Source organism: Emydura macquarii, unplaced genomic scaffold (genome assembly GCF_026122565.2).
Source record: "Emydura macquarii macquarii isolate MOO-44397 ecotype Brisbane River unplaced genomic scaffold, CSIRO-AGI_Emac_v2 contig_2422, whole genome shotgun sequence".
Lineage (NCBI taxonomy): Eukaryota > Metazoa > Chordata > Testudines > Chelidae > Emydura > Emydura macquarii.
Genome location: NW_027132559.1, coordinates 20,350,840 through 20,368,241, shown reverse-complemented (window position 1 = coordinate 20,368,241; position 17,402 = coordinate 20,350,840). Strand labels below are relative to the sequence as shown.

General features: G+C 47.4%; 1 protein-coding gene across 1 annotated transcript in view; it reads left to right on the top strand.

Annotated features, from left to right (window-relative positions):
* Positions 1-17,402, top strand: part of DNAH11 (dynein axonemal heavy chain 11) — a 261,889-nt gene that overhangs the window by 239,693 nt on the left and 4,794 nt on the right. The window contains 5 exon segments of the mRNA XM_067562084.1: positions 153-272; positions 4,184-4,426; positions 8,392-8,574; positions 8,661-8,776; positions 9,375-9,487. Coding sequence (XP_067418185.1) covers positions 153-272; positions 4,184-4,426; positions 8,392-8,574; positions 8,661-8,776; positions 9,375-9,487 — 775 coding nt within the window.

The window sequence follows — 17,402 nt, the reverse complement described above, 5'->3', positions numbered from 1 at the left end:
CATCTAATGTTTGCAACTTCTCAGGAAAGCATTCTGATTTTCTTTTGTTCTGATGAAGCATTTTTCATGCCATTATTATTCTATGTGACTTTGGTTTGTCCTTTGGAAAGCTGACTTGTTTGTTTAATTATGCATTCCATTATCTTCGGTAGGTTCCGTGGGAAGATTTGCGTTATCTCTTTGGTGAGATTATGTATGGTGGACACATCACTGACGACTGGGACCGGAAGCTCTGTCATATGTATTTAGAGGAATTCATGAGCCCATCTATGGTACTTTTATTTATTTATATATATATATATATACCTAAAGAGCTCTAATTTTTAAATATTAAAAGAAATAAAATATTTTGTATTTAGCTTTAGTACATTAAACTTCATAATGAATATTTTCTTCAGTGATCTGGTTTGCTTTTGAGGTGACACAGCCCCACCTAATCCATAAAAAAATCTTGTATATCTGTCTTGGAATAAATGATCCAATTTATAATGAATGCAGTACTTCATCACAAAAAAGATCTTGTCTGCAAGGCTTTTGTGACTTGGTATATTACTCACTTAAATGCTTTTGCAAATATCCTTAGTTTGACAACATATATTCAGTGTTTAGCAGGAGTGGCCAAACTATGGCTCGTGAGCTGCATACAGCTCTTTTACAGTTAAAATGCGGGTCATAGAAACCCCAGTACACAACCCCCTCCCCCCCCCATGCTCTGCCTACCAGACTGGGGTAGGGAGCTCGGCGCTTCTGCCCTGGCACAGGGTGGTGGGGCTAGAGGGTTCTTCCCAGGGGGGAGAGAGTCTCGGGGGGTCAATAAGTTTGGCCACCCCTGCTATATAGTGTATAGAATGACCAGATGAACTGTTTTCTGAACAGTATACTTAGGTAATGGGTTTTTCTATTAAAAATTAACCCCTCTGTGATGCACTGGTGTTTTGAAAACTCTTGGTGGGGTAGGAAAGCTGACACAATTGAAAGACACCTCAGGGATGGTACCACCGAATGACACAAATACCAGACACCCAAGATCCTTCACTTACTTGTCTTATAGTCTCTTTTCTCGCTCACGAAAAGCATCACAGCAAAATGGCTTTACCTCCTTTTCCAGTGTTTTCAGACGATGAGAAGCAATAATAGACCTCTTCTCCCTTTCTGCCACTCCTACTGAATTTCTGACTCTAAGATGTAACTCCAGCAAACCACCACCAGATGCTAGCATGATGTGTATTTAATCTTAGAATTCTGGAGTTGGACAACATTGTCCATCGGTCCAAAGTGCGTGCAAGCTTTTCAAAATTGTTTCTAAATCCACAGCTTCTGCATTATAAGCAGAATTAGTTGTTTCAGTGTTGTGACTGAACATAAAGCATAAAAAATCCTGGATTTACCTAATTTTCTTTTCAGAAAGCCCAGTGACTGTGTTGGCATTACTTTACTCTGAATTTCTCTGGCTGCTTCTCTTAAGACTATTAACTAGTCAAAGTGGAGAAAGGACTATACTATATTCTGAAAAGAGTGAGGACAGATTTTTAAAATGGCCTCTACAATTTTATTATTTTACCTTGTCCAGAGGCAAACAGCTTATTTGGGTGTGGGGAGGAAATTAACATGTAGCCTTGAGCAGATAATTTCTGGAGCTTGGATAACTTAAGGGAAATGCACTTTTCACCCTTGCCACTGCAGTTGAAGTCTGTCTTGAGGTTCTAAGTGAAATGCTTGTGTCTCCTCAATCCCTAATGAGTAGGTTTTCATATGTCAAAAAGCCACACTCAGTTTAATACAATTGGAAGTCACTGCTCAGAAGAAGAGGCTGGGACTAAGTTACCATGGAGATGGAAGGATAAACACTACTGTACTTCTGACCTCTACAGAGGCTGATTTCTCCAAATGACAACTGAGGTCATGGGAGTAGTGTGGGAAGCTCATTCTGCTGTTCCTGCTTCTGTATCTAGCCTATGGATAAGTAAAGAATTGCTGTTTCCAGCCTAGGCAGTCCATTAACCTTCACAAGCCTGAACTTTCATTCAAATAATTGTAAAATAAATATAGGTGGTGAAACCTGAGGAGAATCACTGGTATTTGTATGCCCTTTAGAAAGTTTAGGTACCCAACCCTGAGTACAGATCCACTGATGTTTTAAATCATGAGATGATCCATTTTCAAGCTTTTGCTGTAATAGGACAATGTTAGTCCCGTAAATTACCAGACGAAACAAGAACTCTTTTATTGACTGACAGCCAAGTAAACACAAATAGATATGGCATCCAATACATTTAATCAGCGCTGTTGTCTTTTTATGTTTAGCTGGAAACGTGAGTTGTCTTGACTTATTGGCACTCCTGGTGAATACATTAGCTATAAATTTAATCAATAAGGCAGGATGGGGTGAGTGTTATACTGAGATTTTGCCTTGTGTCGTATATGGTGTTTGGTATGTGGCTAAAGACAGAAGCGATGGGTTCCCACTATAAACCACAGCTTGCAGTGCCCTGTTATGAGGATGAATCTGCAAAAATACAATTCGACCAATATTAAGTGCCCACCAAAGAGACCAGACAATATAGAATAACTAACAGAAGAGAGAATAGAATTTACTGGAAACCTTAGAGCTACTTTAAAGTGGTACCTTAAGACAATCATTGTAGGTGAGGTCTGTAGTGCAGGTTGCATAGTAAATGGCTGGCTGTAAGACCAAAATAACTTCTAAAAAGTGCTTACTGGTTGTATTAGTGTCATCAGTGGCTTGTTCTTGACTTTGCAAAATACCAGAAAGTCTTTGAAATTTATTGTGGCTACGTGGAACAGACCCCCCAAGTCAAAAATAAATGGGTGTCTGGAAAAGAACCTCTCGTAACCAGAAAAATCAACAAAGATGACACTCCAGCCTGGAGTAAGAGTAATTCTGGGCTGTGACACTGAATTCAAAGGACTCTTTGAACCCAGTGAAGTCCTTGCAGCTCAGAAGTGAGAGTGAAGGAAAGCAAAGAGCTAATACAATTGTATGTGTGTGTTACTGCTTTTATTTTTCCCTATTTTATCACTACTAGTTAGGCCAGATCATGGACAGCACATCAGACCAGTGCACTGAGCTGCACACTAGCTGAATATTCAATTCTACATCTATTTTGTGATCCTGATTTTATCTTTAAAGCACTAAAGGGGTAAGGGCCTTCCTATCTTAGAGATTCTCCATCTGCACCTACCCATGACAACTGACACTCTGCAGCTGGTGGAATCCAGGTTCAATCCAGGAACACAAAACAGAGCTTTCTTAGCTGTGAAACTTACTACCACTGAATATCCAGTTGAGGCCAAACCTTGCCACCTTCAGTTTGCAATACAAAACTCCTCTCTCTGCAGGACTCCTATCAGCTATGAGGTGGAATGAAGAGTAAATGTGATCTTCCTCTACATTCCACCTCTTGGATGGTAGGAGCTAAGTGGAATGAAGAGGACAGATGCTGTAATGCATACCGAAACCTGCCACCTGATAGTGACTAAGCAGGTGGTGAGTTGGGATTACTGCTCCATACTGGATAAATATTGCTGATATCCTATTGTTGTTACCCTGTCTCCACCTCCACCCACCCTGGTGTGCTTTTTTTCTCATGCACCTTGTTACATCTTGTCTTGTGGACTGTAAACTCTTCAGGTGGGGGCATACATTTGCTATATGTCTGTACTGCAGCCTGACCTGGTTAGGCTCTATATGCTATATATAAATATTTAATGATGATGATAATGCAGTCTTGTTGCTAAGGCACTGGACTGGGACTCAGGAGATCTACGTCCTATTCCTGCCTCTGCCACAGATTGAGCAAGTCACTCTATGCATTGGATAGTAATAATTCCATACCACCCAGGGCAGTGTTGAGGGGATAAATTCATTAATATTTGCTCAGATACAGAGATGGGGCTCCAGATGAGTATCTAAAATGCCACACGCCTGAAAGTGCGCCACAATGAAAGTGAGAGAGAGTACAGGCACCTCAGTACTGCATTGATGGGAACTTTAGAAATGTGTGTAAATAATAATTGTAATAAGAATACTTAATAACCATATTCCATTGTGGCAGAAGGTAGTTGGCACTTTTAGAAGGCTTCAAGTGAACTTAATTCCTGGCATAATAGGGAAAAAGAACTTGAAGAACTGACAGTAACGTTGTTTGTTCTTTTACTGAAGCTTGAAGGAGAACTGGCATTGGCACCAGGTTTCCTAACACCCCCAAATTTGGATTATACTGGATACCATAAGTACATAGATGAAATGCTTCCATCTGAAAGCCCAGCATTATATGGACTCCATCCCAATGCTGAGATAGAATTTTTGACGGTGACATCAGAGAATCTCTTCAAAACTCTTTTGGAAATGCAGCCCAGGAATGTACTTGTAGGAAAGGAATCAGGACAGTCTGCAGAGGAAAAGGTAAGGTGGCAGTTTTTCTTAATCATGTTTCCCATAGCAATGCTTCTCAAGGGGTCAGGGGACGCTATTAAAAACGGAAATGTTTATGATATCACATTATTTCACTGAGATAGTTAACTTCTGGTAATGGGAAATTTACCCAATTTACCAAGATAAGCTCAGCTATTATAAATAATAACAGGTCAAATTTAATCTTGGTGTAACTCAGGGTTGCATCAGGGATGAATTTGGACCCATAAATAAAATGCCATTTTCACTTTGAATAAAATCTGGGGTGACAGTGAAAAAAAATCTTTTTTTTTTTAAAAAAAAAAAAAGAGAAAAGAAATATTGACTTAGAAAAACATGTTAAGGTTTGTCTGATGCTGGTTTTCTTCCCCTTCCCCATTTTCTATAAATTGTCAGTTAGGAAGCAGGTAACATTTTAATCTTGACAACTACTTCAATTTTTACTTTAAGTGCCTGGTACTGATGTGGCCTTGTGGTTAAGATCAGGCTTCAATTCCTAGCTCTGCAACAGAGTTCCCATGTGATTCTGAGCAAATCACCTAGAGAACAGAATTTCTGCTTCCACTGAGTGCAGCCGAGTGGAGGACTGTCAGGAAGCCATTTATGGACACCTGATTTTTCTGCCATGGCAATAGTCCCCTAGGGCCTCTATGCCAGCTGGGGATAGCCAGAGCACAGCATGCTCCAGCCAGTCCCCCTTGCCCGCTGCTCTGCGAAGATGCAGAAAGAAGGTATAGGAGTCAGAACACCTAGGTCTATGCTTGCTGGCAACTTTTCCTCCTAAGGGGTATCCCTAGCAGGAGAATTTCAGGAGGCTTCTGTTCTCTTTGGACCACCTAAATGGTGCAAATAGAGCAGATCTGGGAAGGGAACCTGCCCCTCAATCTCTCTGGGCCTCAGTTCCCCATATGTACCACAGATAACATTTTTAATGGGACAGTCCTACTACCCTTGCAGAGGTCCTGGGGGATAAATCCTTGACTGGTGTCAGATACTGCAATGATGAGGGCCATATAAGTACCTAAAGAAAGAAAGCTCTTGCTGGTGCTATATGCACTGATACATTATGCAGTTCTATTTAGTGTCAGGAATAACTCAGATATTTTCATAGAGCCAAAATTGATCCCACTAGAAATAAAATGGCTAGTTTTAGGCATGGAAGCGAAGCAACACGGGGTATGAACAGACTACATGAAGAAAGGAATGAGATTGGTAAGACTGTCACATAAGCAAGTAATGACAAAGATGCAACCAAGTATCTTAACTCTTGGCATTAAGAATCAGGGTTTCACAAAATGGCTAAGATGGATACTGACCATTCTGGTTTCAAGAGGCTATTCTCACTTCTCTGTAGCTAGGCAGAGCAGCACCTATGTTATTTCTCAAGATACCCAGAGTTCTGAGATTCCTGGTAAAGTACCCTCAAGTTGCTGTTTGGAGGCCCAATCAACTGTTGGTCACCTGATCCTTGTGGACAATTATCCATATCACATAATGCCATCTGAAATTGGATCCGTTGTTGAAAAGCTCAGCAGAGAAGCCAAGGACTGAACTGGCATGGAAAGTCCCCATTTCAACATGCTAAGAGGTCCATTATAAAGTCAGCTTGCAAATATGTCATTTTATTACTATAAATTGCATTTCGTCCAGAGATAGGAGAGGATTAAAAAAATGTGAAAAAGATGCAGAACACAAAAAGTCTGATCAGATTGTAACTGGTGTGTGTTTGTGTGTGTGTGTGTGTGAGAGAGAGAGTGTATACCACTGTGCATTCTTCTCCTTATGGTGTAAGATATATTTTGTAAGGTGCCCACATTTATAAATGTACTAATTTTATCAAGAAAGAAAAAAAATCTCCCATCTTTTTTCCCAGAGGAGAATTTTGTACCTAAAGTTCAGCCCAGTGCATTTTGAAATGACTAGGTTGTTGAAGTTGAAATGGCATTTCCTGATTTTGACCATAGAGGACTTACGTTCCTTTGATATCCAGTTTGCATTTGTAGTATTACCACACTCAAAATCTCATTTCTTGCTGTGTCTATAAGGCAAAAGCAGATGATTAACTCAGCCACATTTGGATGGCATTGTTGATCCCTACAACAGATACAGTAGAATGATGGAGTGGGGATTTATTTGGCCATAAAAAACTTTTTCCCCATTACTGCTTAGCTTCCTGGATTCCTAACAGCCAGCAAACTACTGTTCATGAAAGCAACTTGACTATGACTGTTTTAATGAGTCTGGCGCACAACGCTTTCATAATTAACTCGAAATATGACTCTCTGTTCTGTGAAGGCAGCCTGTGTCATGTCTGTTCAGGTTATGACCATTCCTAGTCACATACAAATTATAGAGGACATTAGTGAGAACTACGTAATCTAGGATATCTACTTTCCTATGAGATTCCTTCCTGTGTTTTGCTCCAACATAAAAAACTGCAGCAGGAGAAAACTTAGCTAGAAAGCGCTCTACGCTTAGCTGCCCCACAGATCTGTTGCATCTTCCCCTCTGAGAGCGGACCGGTGAGACTATGGCCAAGGCTGGCTCAAGACAAATCTGGTACTGTAAGCACACCATGACATGGCTCCTCCGCAGCTCCTTACGGCCCCACAGCATGTTGGAGTCACAGGGGTGGGGAACATCCCTCCCATCCCAGAGAGGCAGGTAGGGTGACCAGATGTCCCGATTTTATAGGGACAGTCCCGATAGTCAGGACTTCTTATATAGGTACCTATTACCCCTGTCCCGACTTCTTACACTTGCTATGTGGTCACTCTGGAGGCAGGGGCAGCAGTATGGGAAACCTTTCCCACCCCGAATAAGTAGCCAGGACCTCCTGTTCCTAGGATACAGCAGGTGCCTTTGCTATGGCAACAACAGAAGGGGGCAGCACTTCCCAGCTGGGTGGGATATCTACTGGGGTGGATGTGCCTGCTGCAATCTTCCCTCCTGCCAGAGTCATGTTTGCAGGGTCCTCCCCACCCCCAAGAAGGCAGAATGAATTAACACTCTTTGAGATGCCTGAGGCAGCCCTCATTATTGGGGGCTATTGTGTCAGGCTCTGCAGCCAAAGGCAAATATTACAACTTTGGTTGCACTTGAGTCGTGAGGGCTAGAAACATACATATCTGTTTTAGTGAAAGCTGAGGTTCTGATGTAGCTGAAGCCCTAGTCAAGTCCTGTCTAGTCAAGTCCTGACTGGGGTCCTAGGTTGGGCCTTTATGACTTAAACCAACACTGATTAAGGTGTGATCTGGGGCAAATGCCCTTAAAGCTGGAGTGCCAGGGGAATATACTTCTCAAACACTGTGGATTTCTGCCACCTTTACATGTCTTCCAGGCTCTGCCCACCACTCCCCCTTGTGGACTGGGCTATACCTGCTTAGCAACTGACTGCCACCTATATACTGTAACTCCTTCTGTCCTTTCCCGTCCCTGCTTTTCTGTGGCGACGTGCCCTCTCCCATGTTGCCAATGGGCCACAGAGATTTTGCAGAGAGGAATGCAATAGTTATGCATAGAGGGAGGGGAATGCTCCCTACACCATCTTTTTCTCAAGGGTGTTGGGTCTTCTGTGGCTATTCCAGTTTTGCTCCTGTCCACACCACACAGCTTGGGGGTATCACTGGGCTATAGGGTCTAGTCTTGCAAAATACAGGGGGTTGAACTGAAGAGTCAGAGTATACTTCTAGTTTACAAGTAATATTCAGTATCATTAAGGGATTATCTGAGCCCTTGTCTGATTCCAGGGCTGGGCAATGAAAAAATCAGTATTAGATTGTCAGCTCTTTGGGGCAGGGCGTGTTTGCCTTGTTCTGTATTTGCACTGTATCTAGCACAATATCTGGGGCCATCAGGCACTGCTGTCATACAAATAATCATGGTTTTTGTTTAAACAGAGTGTGAATCCCTAGTGCAGCAATTTCTGATCACTCTGTCTCTATTGATGTGCTCAGGTTAAAAATGTCCTGGATGATATTCTGGAGAAACTTCCTGAAGAGTTTAACATGACAGAGATCATGCAGAAGGCCACTGTTAGGAGCCCCTATGTCCTGGTTTGTTTCCAAGAGTGTGAGAGGATGAATCTCCTCATTCGGGAAATACACAAATCCCTTAAACAACTGGACCTTGGTTTGAAGGTAAGAGAAGTGAATTTCTTTTACTAAAGAATAACTGTTCATAATTCTTTGTGATGCCAAGTATACTTGTTCTTCTCCAAACACAGGGAGAGCTGACGTTGTCTCCTGACATGGAAGCACAGCAGTCAGCACTGTTTTATGATACTGTGCCAGAGGCATGGACCAAGCTGGCTTATCCATCCACCTATGGCCTTGCACAGTGGTAAGGACAGTATGCTACAGTTCTTTACCAAATAACTGTAACTCATGTTTAATTACTATGGATATAGTTATTCCATTGCTGTAAAAGTGCAGCAGGGTTCATCTAAAATCCGTCATATTAATTCAATTCATTCTCACCGCAGAGTGAGACTGAATTTTGCTGGAAAACTAATCTTTAAAGTGTTTCTAAACTTTGCCTTTATATGCTTTCTGCAAAGTTAGAATTATATAGTGTAGCCAGCAGGGCCCGTCTTGTTCAAAGGGAACGTCACTGCAGCCCTGTGACAGAGTAATTGGACTTTGTACCTAATCACAGCTCTACTACCCTCACTCCCCCAGCTCTTTTTATGATGGGCTTCTTGCACTACTGTCTTTGTGCGTCTAGATGCGGAAAAGAGCTAATCCCACCCAAACCTTGGTCTCTTAATCTACGCATACCTGTTGATTGCTTCAGCCCCATGCTTTCTTCTCACAGAGACACTGCAGAGCTCAGCTGGTACACAGCATTTCTATACTTGATTTAATTTCATCCTAATAAAGCTGTCACTGTTGTCCACACAAATATGTCAGCATTGAGGTAGCTGCTGTTTCTTGTGCAGGATTAATGATCTTCTCATGAGGTGTCGAGAACTTGATACCTGGACACAAGATCTTGTGCTTCCAGCAGTGGTATGGCTTTCTGGATTCTTTAACCCTCAGTCTTTTTTAACTGGTGAGTAGTAATGGCTAATAACATTTGAAGGAACATGGTCATGTTGTTTCAACCCCAAACTGGCGGGTTGAAACATAGTTTTTACAAACTTTTTACAGTCCGGTTTTATTTTTAAACTAATCATGCTTCTGTGGTGCTAGCAGTGTTTAATGATATTATATTGTGCAACTGCATGAGAATGGATGAATGAAATTGACTAGAAATAGACTGGCTTTTTTTTCAATATCCAAGTTGAAAAGACTCACCATAAATGGTGACAAATCAAGATTTTAAAAATATTCCACTTTTAACAATCTAACGTTCAAGGTACTATAGGTTTGGTATCTTGACAATGTCCCTTTAAAAATGTGTTGGCAACCTCGTTTTAAGTACATCCATGACCCTTATTACAGCTCTGAGTTACCACCCATGTATTTCAATCCTGTATGGAGTAATTCCTACTCATGCAAGGAATGTAGTCCCATTGACGCAATGGGATTAATGGCATAACAGTTTGCACAATCAGGCATCTGGAAATGGAGGGAAAAAATCTACCATAAGTCTTCAGTCTCCAAATCATCACATTAAAGTTTGGAGGTAAGAGAAGGAAAGAGAGGTTGAACTTGAGTTGTATTTTTGTGCTTGATTAAAGAAAAGAGAAGTCTTAGATTTAGTTTTCTGAGGTAACCATATGTCTTCCATTCAGTATTCTATACCCTAATTGTGTTAATGTGCCACTCTGTTTCACTCCTTCGACTCGTAAAATATTTTACTAGTGTAAAGGAAGTGAGGAAAAGACTGCCATTCTAGGTACTGCTACAGTATTGGATAAAAATCTTCAGCAGTATATTAAACTGCTCCCTCAGTCTCCATGTTTACAACATACGTGCACGTATTCAGAAAACAAGGTTACTTACCAGTAACTGTTGTTCTTTGAGATGTGTTGCTCATATCCATTCCAATTTAGGTGTGTGCGCGCCCCGTGCACAGATTCCTGGAACCTTTTTCCCTAGCAAGCCCCGCAGGGCCAGCTCAGGCACCCCCTGGAGCGCCGCGCTCATGTCACGGTATAAAGGGCGCTGCTGGCCCCGCGGGCCCCCAGTCCCTTCTTTCTGTCGACTCCGACAGCGGGGATGGGGGGTGGGTTTGGAATGGATATGAGCAACACATCTCGAAGAACAACAGTTACTGGTAAGTAACCTTGTTTTCTCTCTTCGAGGGATTGCTCATATGCATTCCAATTTAGGTGATTAAGTAGCCATACCCTTGGAGGCGGGTAGGAGTCACTGACGAGCAGCTCTGCTCAGCACAGCCCTGCCAACCGCTGCGTCTTCTCTCGCCTGTTGAACAATGGCGTAGTGGGTCATGAACGTATGAACTGACGACCAGGTGACTGCCCTACAGATATCCTGCAGTGGCACGTTCTCTAGGAAGGCAGCAGAAGAGGCCTGTGCCCTGGTTGAATGCGCCGTTACCACTCCAGGTAGTGGCACTTTCGCTTGCTCGTAACAGAGCTTAATACATGATGTGATCCAAGAGGAGATTCGCTGGGTGGAGACGGGGGAGCCTTTCATCCGGTCAGCCACTGCTACAAAAAGCTGTGTGGATTTACAGAAAGGTCTGGTTCTCTCCACGTAGTGTGCCAGGGCCCGCCTGACGTCCCACGAATGCCATCTCTGTTCCTCAGCCAAACCATGTGGTTTAGTGAAAAACACAGGGAGGAAAATATCTTGGTTACAGTGGAATTGGGACACCACCTTGGGAAGGAAGGCTGGGTGGGGCCTCATCCTGACCTTATCCTTATAAAAAACAGTATAGGGGGGCTCTGAAGTTAGTGCTCTTAACTCAGAGACCCTCCTGGCTGAAGTGATGGCCACCAGGAATGCTACCTTCCAGGAGAGGAGGAGCAGGGAGCATGTCGCCTTGGGCTCAAAGGGGGGTCCTGTCAACATGTTGAGGACCAGGTTTAAATCCCAGGGGGGGACGGGGTCTCGAACCTGTGGAAACACTCTCTCCACCCCTTTCAGGAATCTAACTGACATGGGGTGGGAAACCAACGACCGTCCCTCCATCGGCTGGTGAAAAGCCGAAATAGCCGCCAGGTGTACCTTCAAAGAGGCCAAGGCCAGGCCTTGGAGTTTAAGACTTAGAAGGTATTCTAGAATCACCTGTATGGGAGAGCAGGTAGGAATAATATCCCTGGTCTCCGCCCAAGTCGTAAAGCGCCTCCACTTCGCCCGGTATGTAACCTGCGTGGAAGGTTTTCCACTACCAAGTAGAATCTGTTGGACCTACAGGGAACAGGCCCTTTCACCCTCCGTCAGCCAGCGAGTCTCCAAGCTGTCAGATGGAGGGAGTCCAGGTCCGGGTGCAGAAGGCGCCCCTGGTCCCGGAGAGCAAGTCGTACCGGGTGGGGAGTGTGACCGGCGTAGCAATGGATAGGTCGAGCAGTGTACTGTACCAGAACTGCCTCGGCCACGCTGGGGCGATCAAGATGACCTCCGCCTTGTTCCTCTTGATCTTGAGGAGGACTTGAGGGAGGAGAGGGATGGGGGGAAAGGCGTACATCAGGGACCCCGACCATTCTATTAAGAACGCGTCGGACAGGGAGCCCGGCTCGCGACCTCTGAGTGAGCAGTATCTCGGGCACTTCTTGTTGCACAAGGATGCGAAGAGGTCCAGAAGGGGAGTGCCCCACATACGGAAGATTGAAGTCGCTACCTCGTAGTGAAGCGACCACTCGTGCCGGGGAGAAAACGACCTGCTTAAGCGGTCTGCCTCATCGTTCCTGATCCCCGGGAGGTGAGAGGCAAAGATATGAAAATCGTGCCTCGCTGCAAAATCCCATAGACTCATGGCCTCCTGGCACAGGGCCGAGGAGCGCGCTCTCCCCCCCCCGCCTGTTCATGTAGAACATGGCTGCTGTGTTGTCCGTGAGGACTCAGACCCCCTCGCCCCTCAGGAATCTGAGGAAGGTTTTGCAGGCCAACCGGACTGCTCTGAGCTCTCTGACGTTGATATGTAGAGCTCTCTCCTCCGGTGACCATAACCCTTGGGTACTCAGGCCTCTGCTGATGTGGGCTCCTCATCCCATATCCGAGGCGTCCGTGATAAGGGTCACGGATGGAGTCAGGTCTCTGAACGGAACTCCCTTGAGCACCTCTCTCGGGTCCCTCCACCAATTGAGGGAGGACAGCACCTGTGGGGGAACCGTGACCACCTTAGTCAGTGAGTGTCTAGAGGGTGCATAGATAGACGCTAGCCATGCTTGTAAGGGCCTTAGCTTAAGGCGGGCCAGCCTCACCACGTACGTGGAGGCTGCCATATGCCCCAACAGCTGTAAACAGCGTCTGGCCGTCATCATGGGAGACGTCTGTAAGTCTGTAATTAGGGATCCCATTGCCTCAAAACGCGGCCAAGGTAGGAACGCTCTGGCCTGTATGGCATCCAGGGAGGCCCCTATAAAGTCTATGCGCTGCACCGGGGCGAGCGTGGACTTCTGCTCATTAATTAGCAGGCCCAATCTGGTGCATGTGGCGCAAACCAGCTCCAGGTTGTGCTGCACCTGCTCACACGATCTACCCTTGATGAGCCAGTCATCCAAGTAAGGGAAGATCTGAACCCCCTTACGGCGTAGGTGGGCCGCCACTACCGCCATGCACTTGGTGAAGACTCTTGGGGCTGAGGACAGGCCAAAGGGTAGTGCCGCGAATTGGTAGTGGCCTCCCTGTACCCTGAATCTCAAGAACCTCCTATGTCCAGGCAAAATGGAGATGTGGAAATAAGCATCCTTTAAATCGAGGGCAGTGTACCAGTCCCCTGGTTCTAGGGCCGGAATTATGGAGGCAAGGGATACCATGTGGAACCTAGTCCGTCTGATATACTTATTCAGACGACGGAGGTCCAAGATTGGTCTCAGACCCCCCCCCCCCTTTGCCTTGGGGATCAGGAAGTATCTAAAGTAAAAACCTTTTCCTCTTTCTGTCTGCGGAACCTCCTCTACCGCACCAAGCTCCAGGAGAGAGTGGACCTCTTGTAGTAGGAGCTGTTTGTGTGTGGGGTCCCCCATATTTGACGGGGTAGGAGGAGACTCCGGAGGAGAAGCTGTAAACTGCAGGGCGTATCCCCTGCGGACGACTCCCAGGACCCAACGGTCCATCGTGATTGCCTCCCAAGCGTGATAGAATGGCCGAAGCCTATTCGCGAAGGGCTGGTTATGACCCCGGGGGAAGGAAAAAGCTCCACCCTCATAATCGCTGTCAAAAGCGTTTATTACCATTTGCACCGCCGGTTTTTCCGCCCTGCTGCGCCCACGCTGAGGAGCCTTGCCAATCCCGGCGGTTAGGCCCTCGAAAGCGGTCTCACCCCCTCCTCTGCTGAGTGGGTCTAGGGGCTGGCCTGGGTGGGGGAGGTGGCTGGCGCTGAGGCTGTGGGCGAGACTGGCGTCTTGCTGCTTGAGGGGTGTACAGCCCTAGGGTCCTCAAGGTGGACCTAGAATCTTTGAGGGCATGCAATTTCTCATCCGTCCTCCCCGAGAAGAGGGCGGATCCCTCAAAGGGGAGGTCCTGAATGGCCTGCTGGACCTCCACTGACAACCCGACGCCTGTAGCCAAGAACAGCAGCGCATAACAATGGTCGAAGCCATTGCCCTGCTGGCAGTGTCGGCCGCATCACTGGCCACCTGCAAAGCTGCCTGGGCCACGGCCTCTCCCTCCTGTGCCACCGTGGCCAGGTCTGCTGACTGGTCCGGGGGAAGGGCAGCAACCAACCACTGTAGTGAGGCCCATAAATTCTGGTTATATTTGCCCAAGAGGGCCTGATGGTTAGCCACCCTCAATTGTAGTGCCCCCGTGGAATACACCTTGCGGCCAAACAAATCCAATTTCCTCCCCTGCTTATCTTTAGGGGTACTCCCCTGGCCATCCTGGCGAGCCCTTTGATTCGCCGTATCGACTACCAGGGTCCCAGGGGCTGGGTGGCTGTAGAGAAATTCAAAATTCTCTTTAGGTACATAATATTTTCTTTCTGTTCCCTTGGATGTTGCGGGAACAGAGGAAGGAGTTTGCCATAGGGCCTGCAATACTCATGACCCTGTCATGAACGGGGAGGGCCACCCGTGAAGGGCCAAACAATGGGTCGTCCTCCTCAGACATCTCCTTAAGCGGTAGCCCTAGGTTATTAGCTACCCGCTTAAGGAGTTCTTGGTGCGCCCTAAAATCAAAAAGGGGCGTCTTGTGGTCCCTGGAAGTGCCTTCATCGGGATGAAGAGGAGGACAGGGGGAGAGGCCCTGTAGATGGGCCTTCCTCCGGGTCTGATTCCCCATCAGAGGGAATGGGCGGTGGCAACTGTGAAGGTGGAGGGGGAGGCTGCACCACCCCGGAGTGGAGCGAGTCAGCACCCTGAGCCTGCTGAGCTGCCCACGGCCCCCAGTACGGCCAGTGCCAAGGTCCCTGCTGCCACCCTGGCACAGGCAACTGCACAGCATCCCCTTTATGATCACGGCGCCCCGAGTCCCAAGACCGTCTCTTATGACGCCTTAGCGGGGAGCGGCTCCGTGAAGAGGAGGAAGAGTAGCGCCGATGCCTCCTGGATGAAGACCGACTAGACGAACTAGTAGATTTCCTTCGTCTGCGGCTGGACCGCTTATGTCTGCGTTTCCCGCCACGGGAGCAGGAGCGTTGGCTTCTACGGCTACATGTCGAGGATCTCGACCGTGGACGTTGCGCTGCTCCCAGCGTGCAGCTCGGTGCCGAGGCCGTCAGGGCAAGTGCGTGTCTCGGTGCCGATAGGCTCGGTGCCGCGTACGCCGGTGCCACTAAGTTCGGTGCTGCGTACAACAGTGCCGTCAGGCTCGGTGCCGCACGTGACAGTGCCAACGTGCTCGGAGCCGCGTATGGCGGTGCCGACATGTTCGGAGCCGCATAGAGCGGTGCCGGTGCCACCGGTGCCGTCTGGGACGGTGCCGTCGGTAGCGGTGCCAGTGGGGTCGGTGCCGGAAACCCTGTCAGAGGCATGGACGGCATCGACCACGGCAGGGAAGTCTGCTGCCCCGGTGGATCTGGCAGCGTTGACAGTCCCGGTGCCGGTGCCCCCACGGTAGAAGATGGTGCCGATGTGGTTGGTGCCGTCTTGGAGGGGGGTCTCCCGAACCTCACTACGGCGCCGCGACTCTCCGCGTTCGAGAGGGCTTGAGTCTGACTCCTGGGTGGTGCTGGAGTCGACTCTGACAGCCGAGAGCCCGCTTTTTGTGCCTCTGGACCGCCCCCGGTGCCGTGGTGCCGAGGTGCTCAACAACCTGGAGTCGGAGCTCGGAGGGGATGCGCTCTCCGCCCTCCGTGACCGTCTGGGTGAGGGTTGAGAACATTGGTTCCTCCACCCACCGGGGCCACCCAGCGCGGGTTTGCCCCGAGACATCGGTCCCGCGCCCCTCAGCTGAGGGGGGGACGGAGGCGTGGGCAAGGCCATGAGAGCCCTTGCCGCATCGAACGCCTCCGGCGTCGTTGGTCCTTGTAGCTGCACTCCCCCACCTTTTAGAGTCGGGGGAGGCTCCCTACGAGGAGACACCGGTGCCGGAGAAACCTCCACGGCACGTGGCTGGGGTGTCTCCTTCTCCTCTCCTGGCTTCTGTAGATGGGAGGAGTCTCTGGAGGCGGTGCCGGCAGTCTTGATCTTCTTTGATGCCGCAGCCAGTGCCAGCGGTGCGCTCTGCACCGAGTGTACACTCGGTGCCGGTGACCTGGACGGCTCGGATGCCGGTTGGAGCGCAGCCTCCATAAGAAGTGACTTCAGCCTTGCATCCCGTTCTTTCTGGGTGCGGGGCTTAAAGGATTTGCAGAGCCTGCATTTCTCTCTTCGATGCTGCTCTCGGAGGCAGCGATTGTGGGGGGTCACTAACAGGAAACTGCTTCGCACAGAGGGAACAGTTCTTGAAGCCCACGGAGCCAGGCATGGCTCCAGTCAAAAACCCCTAAGGGCTCTTGAACACAAAGTCAGTGGCTTCAACTAACTGTCCTTGTTCGTTGAATAACAATAGTCTCTTAACAACTGATCTCTAATCGTTTGATAGATGCAATTAGCTAGGGATTGCTGCTTGCAACGGCAAGTGGCAGAAGTTCCAGCAACCGTCAGAGGCGGAAAGAAGGAACTGGGGGCCCGCGGGGCCAGCAGCGCCCTTTATACCGCGACATGAGCGCAGCACTTCAGGGGGCGCCTGACCTGGGCCTGCGGGGCTTGCTAGGGAAAAAGGTTCCGGGAATCTGTGCACGGGGCGCGCACACACCTAAATTGGAATGCATATGAGCAATCACTCGAAGAGAGAATCTAAGACAGCTACTTAGATCTCTAGAAGCTGTTGTCAGCTTTTTGTTCTACCCACTAGTTTGTATTCCTTGCAGGGATTTGCCACCCCACCAACCTCAAATCTCCCATAGGTGGTGTCTCAAAATGTTTAATTCTGCAGCACCCCGAGCCCAGTCAGTAGACAGCTAGTGATTCACAGGCTATCGTTTGGAAATCAGTGCACTAATGGGAGTTACACAATGAAAAAAGACTTGTAAAAATGTGTTAGTTCAAATTCTCAGTAGCCAGTAAAAGCATTCAAATAGTCCTTCCCGTTTGACCACTGGTTCTTAGAGCAGAGCTCTGAGGTTTATCAAAACACACATGCCTGTCTCTCAATTTCCTCTCAGGTGTCATGGTTATCAGATCCTGTCAATATTACTCCTTAGTCATCCAACTCACTGACACAAGCACCTCAAGGGATGACTATGTAGCTTCTACAGCATTCCTAGCCTGACCTATGAATCAGAAAGCAGGCACCTATTTTTGTGCTCAGATGAAAATGTATTTTTCTCTTTTGCAAGAGAGGTGATTTGATGGGTTGTTTTTGTTTTTTTTTAAACGTCCAAAAGCAATTCATACAACTAATTTCTTGCA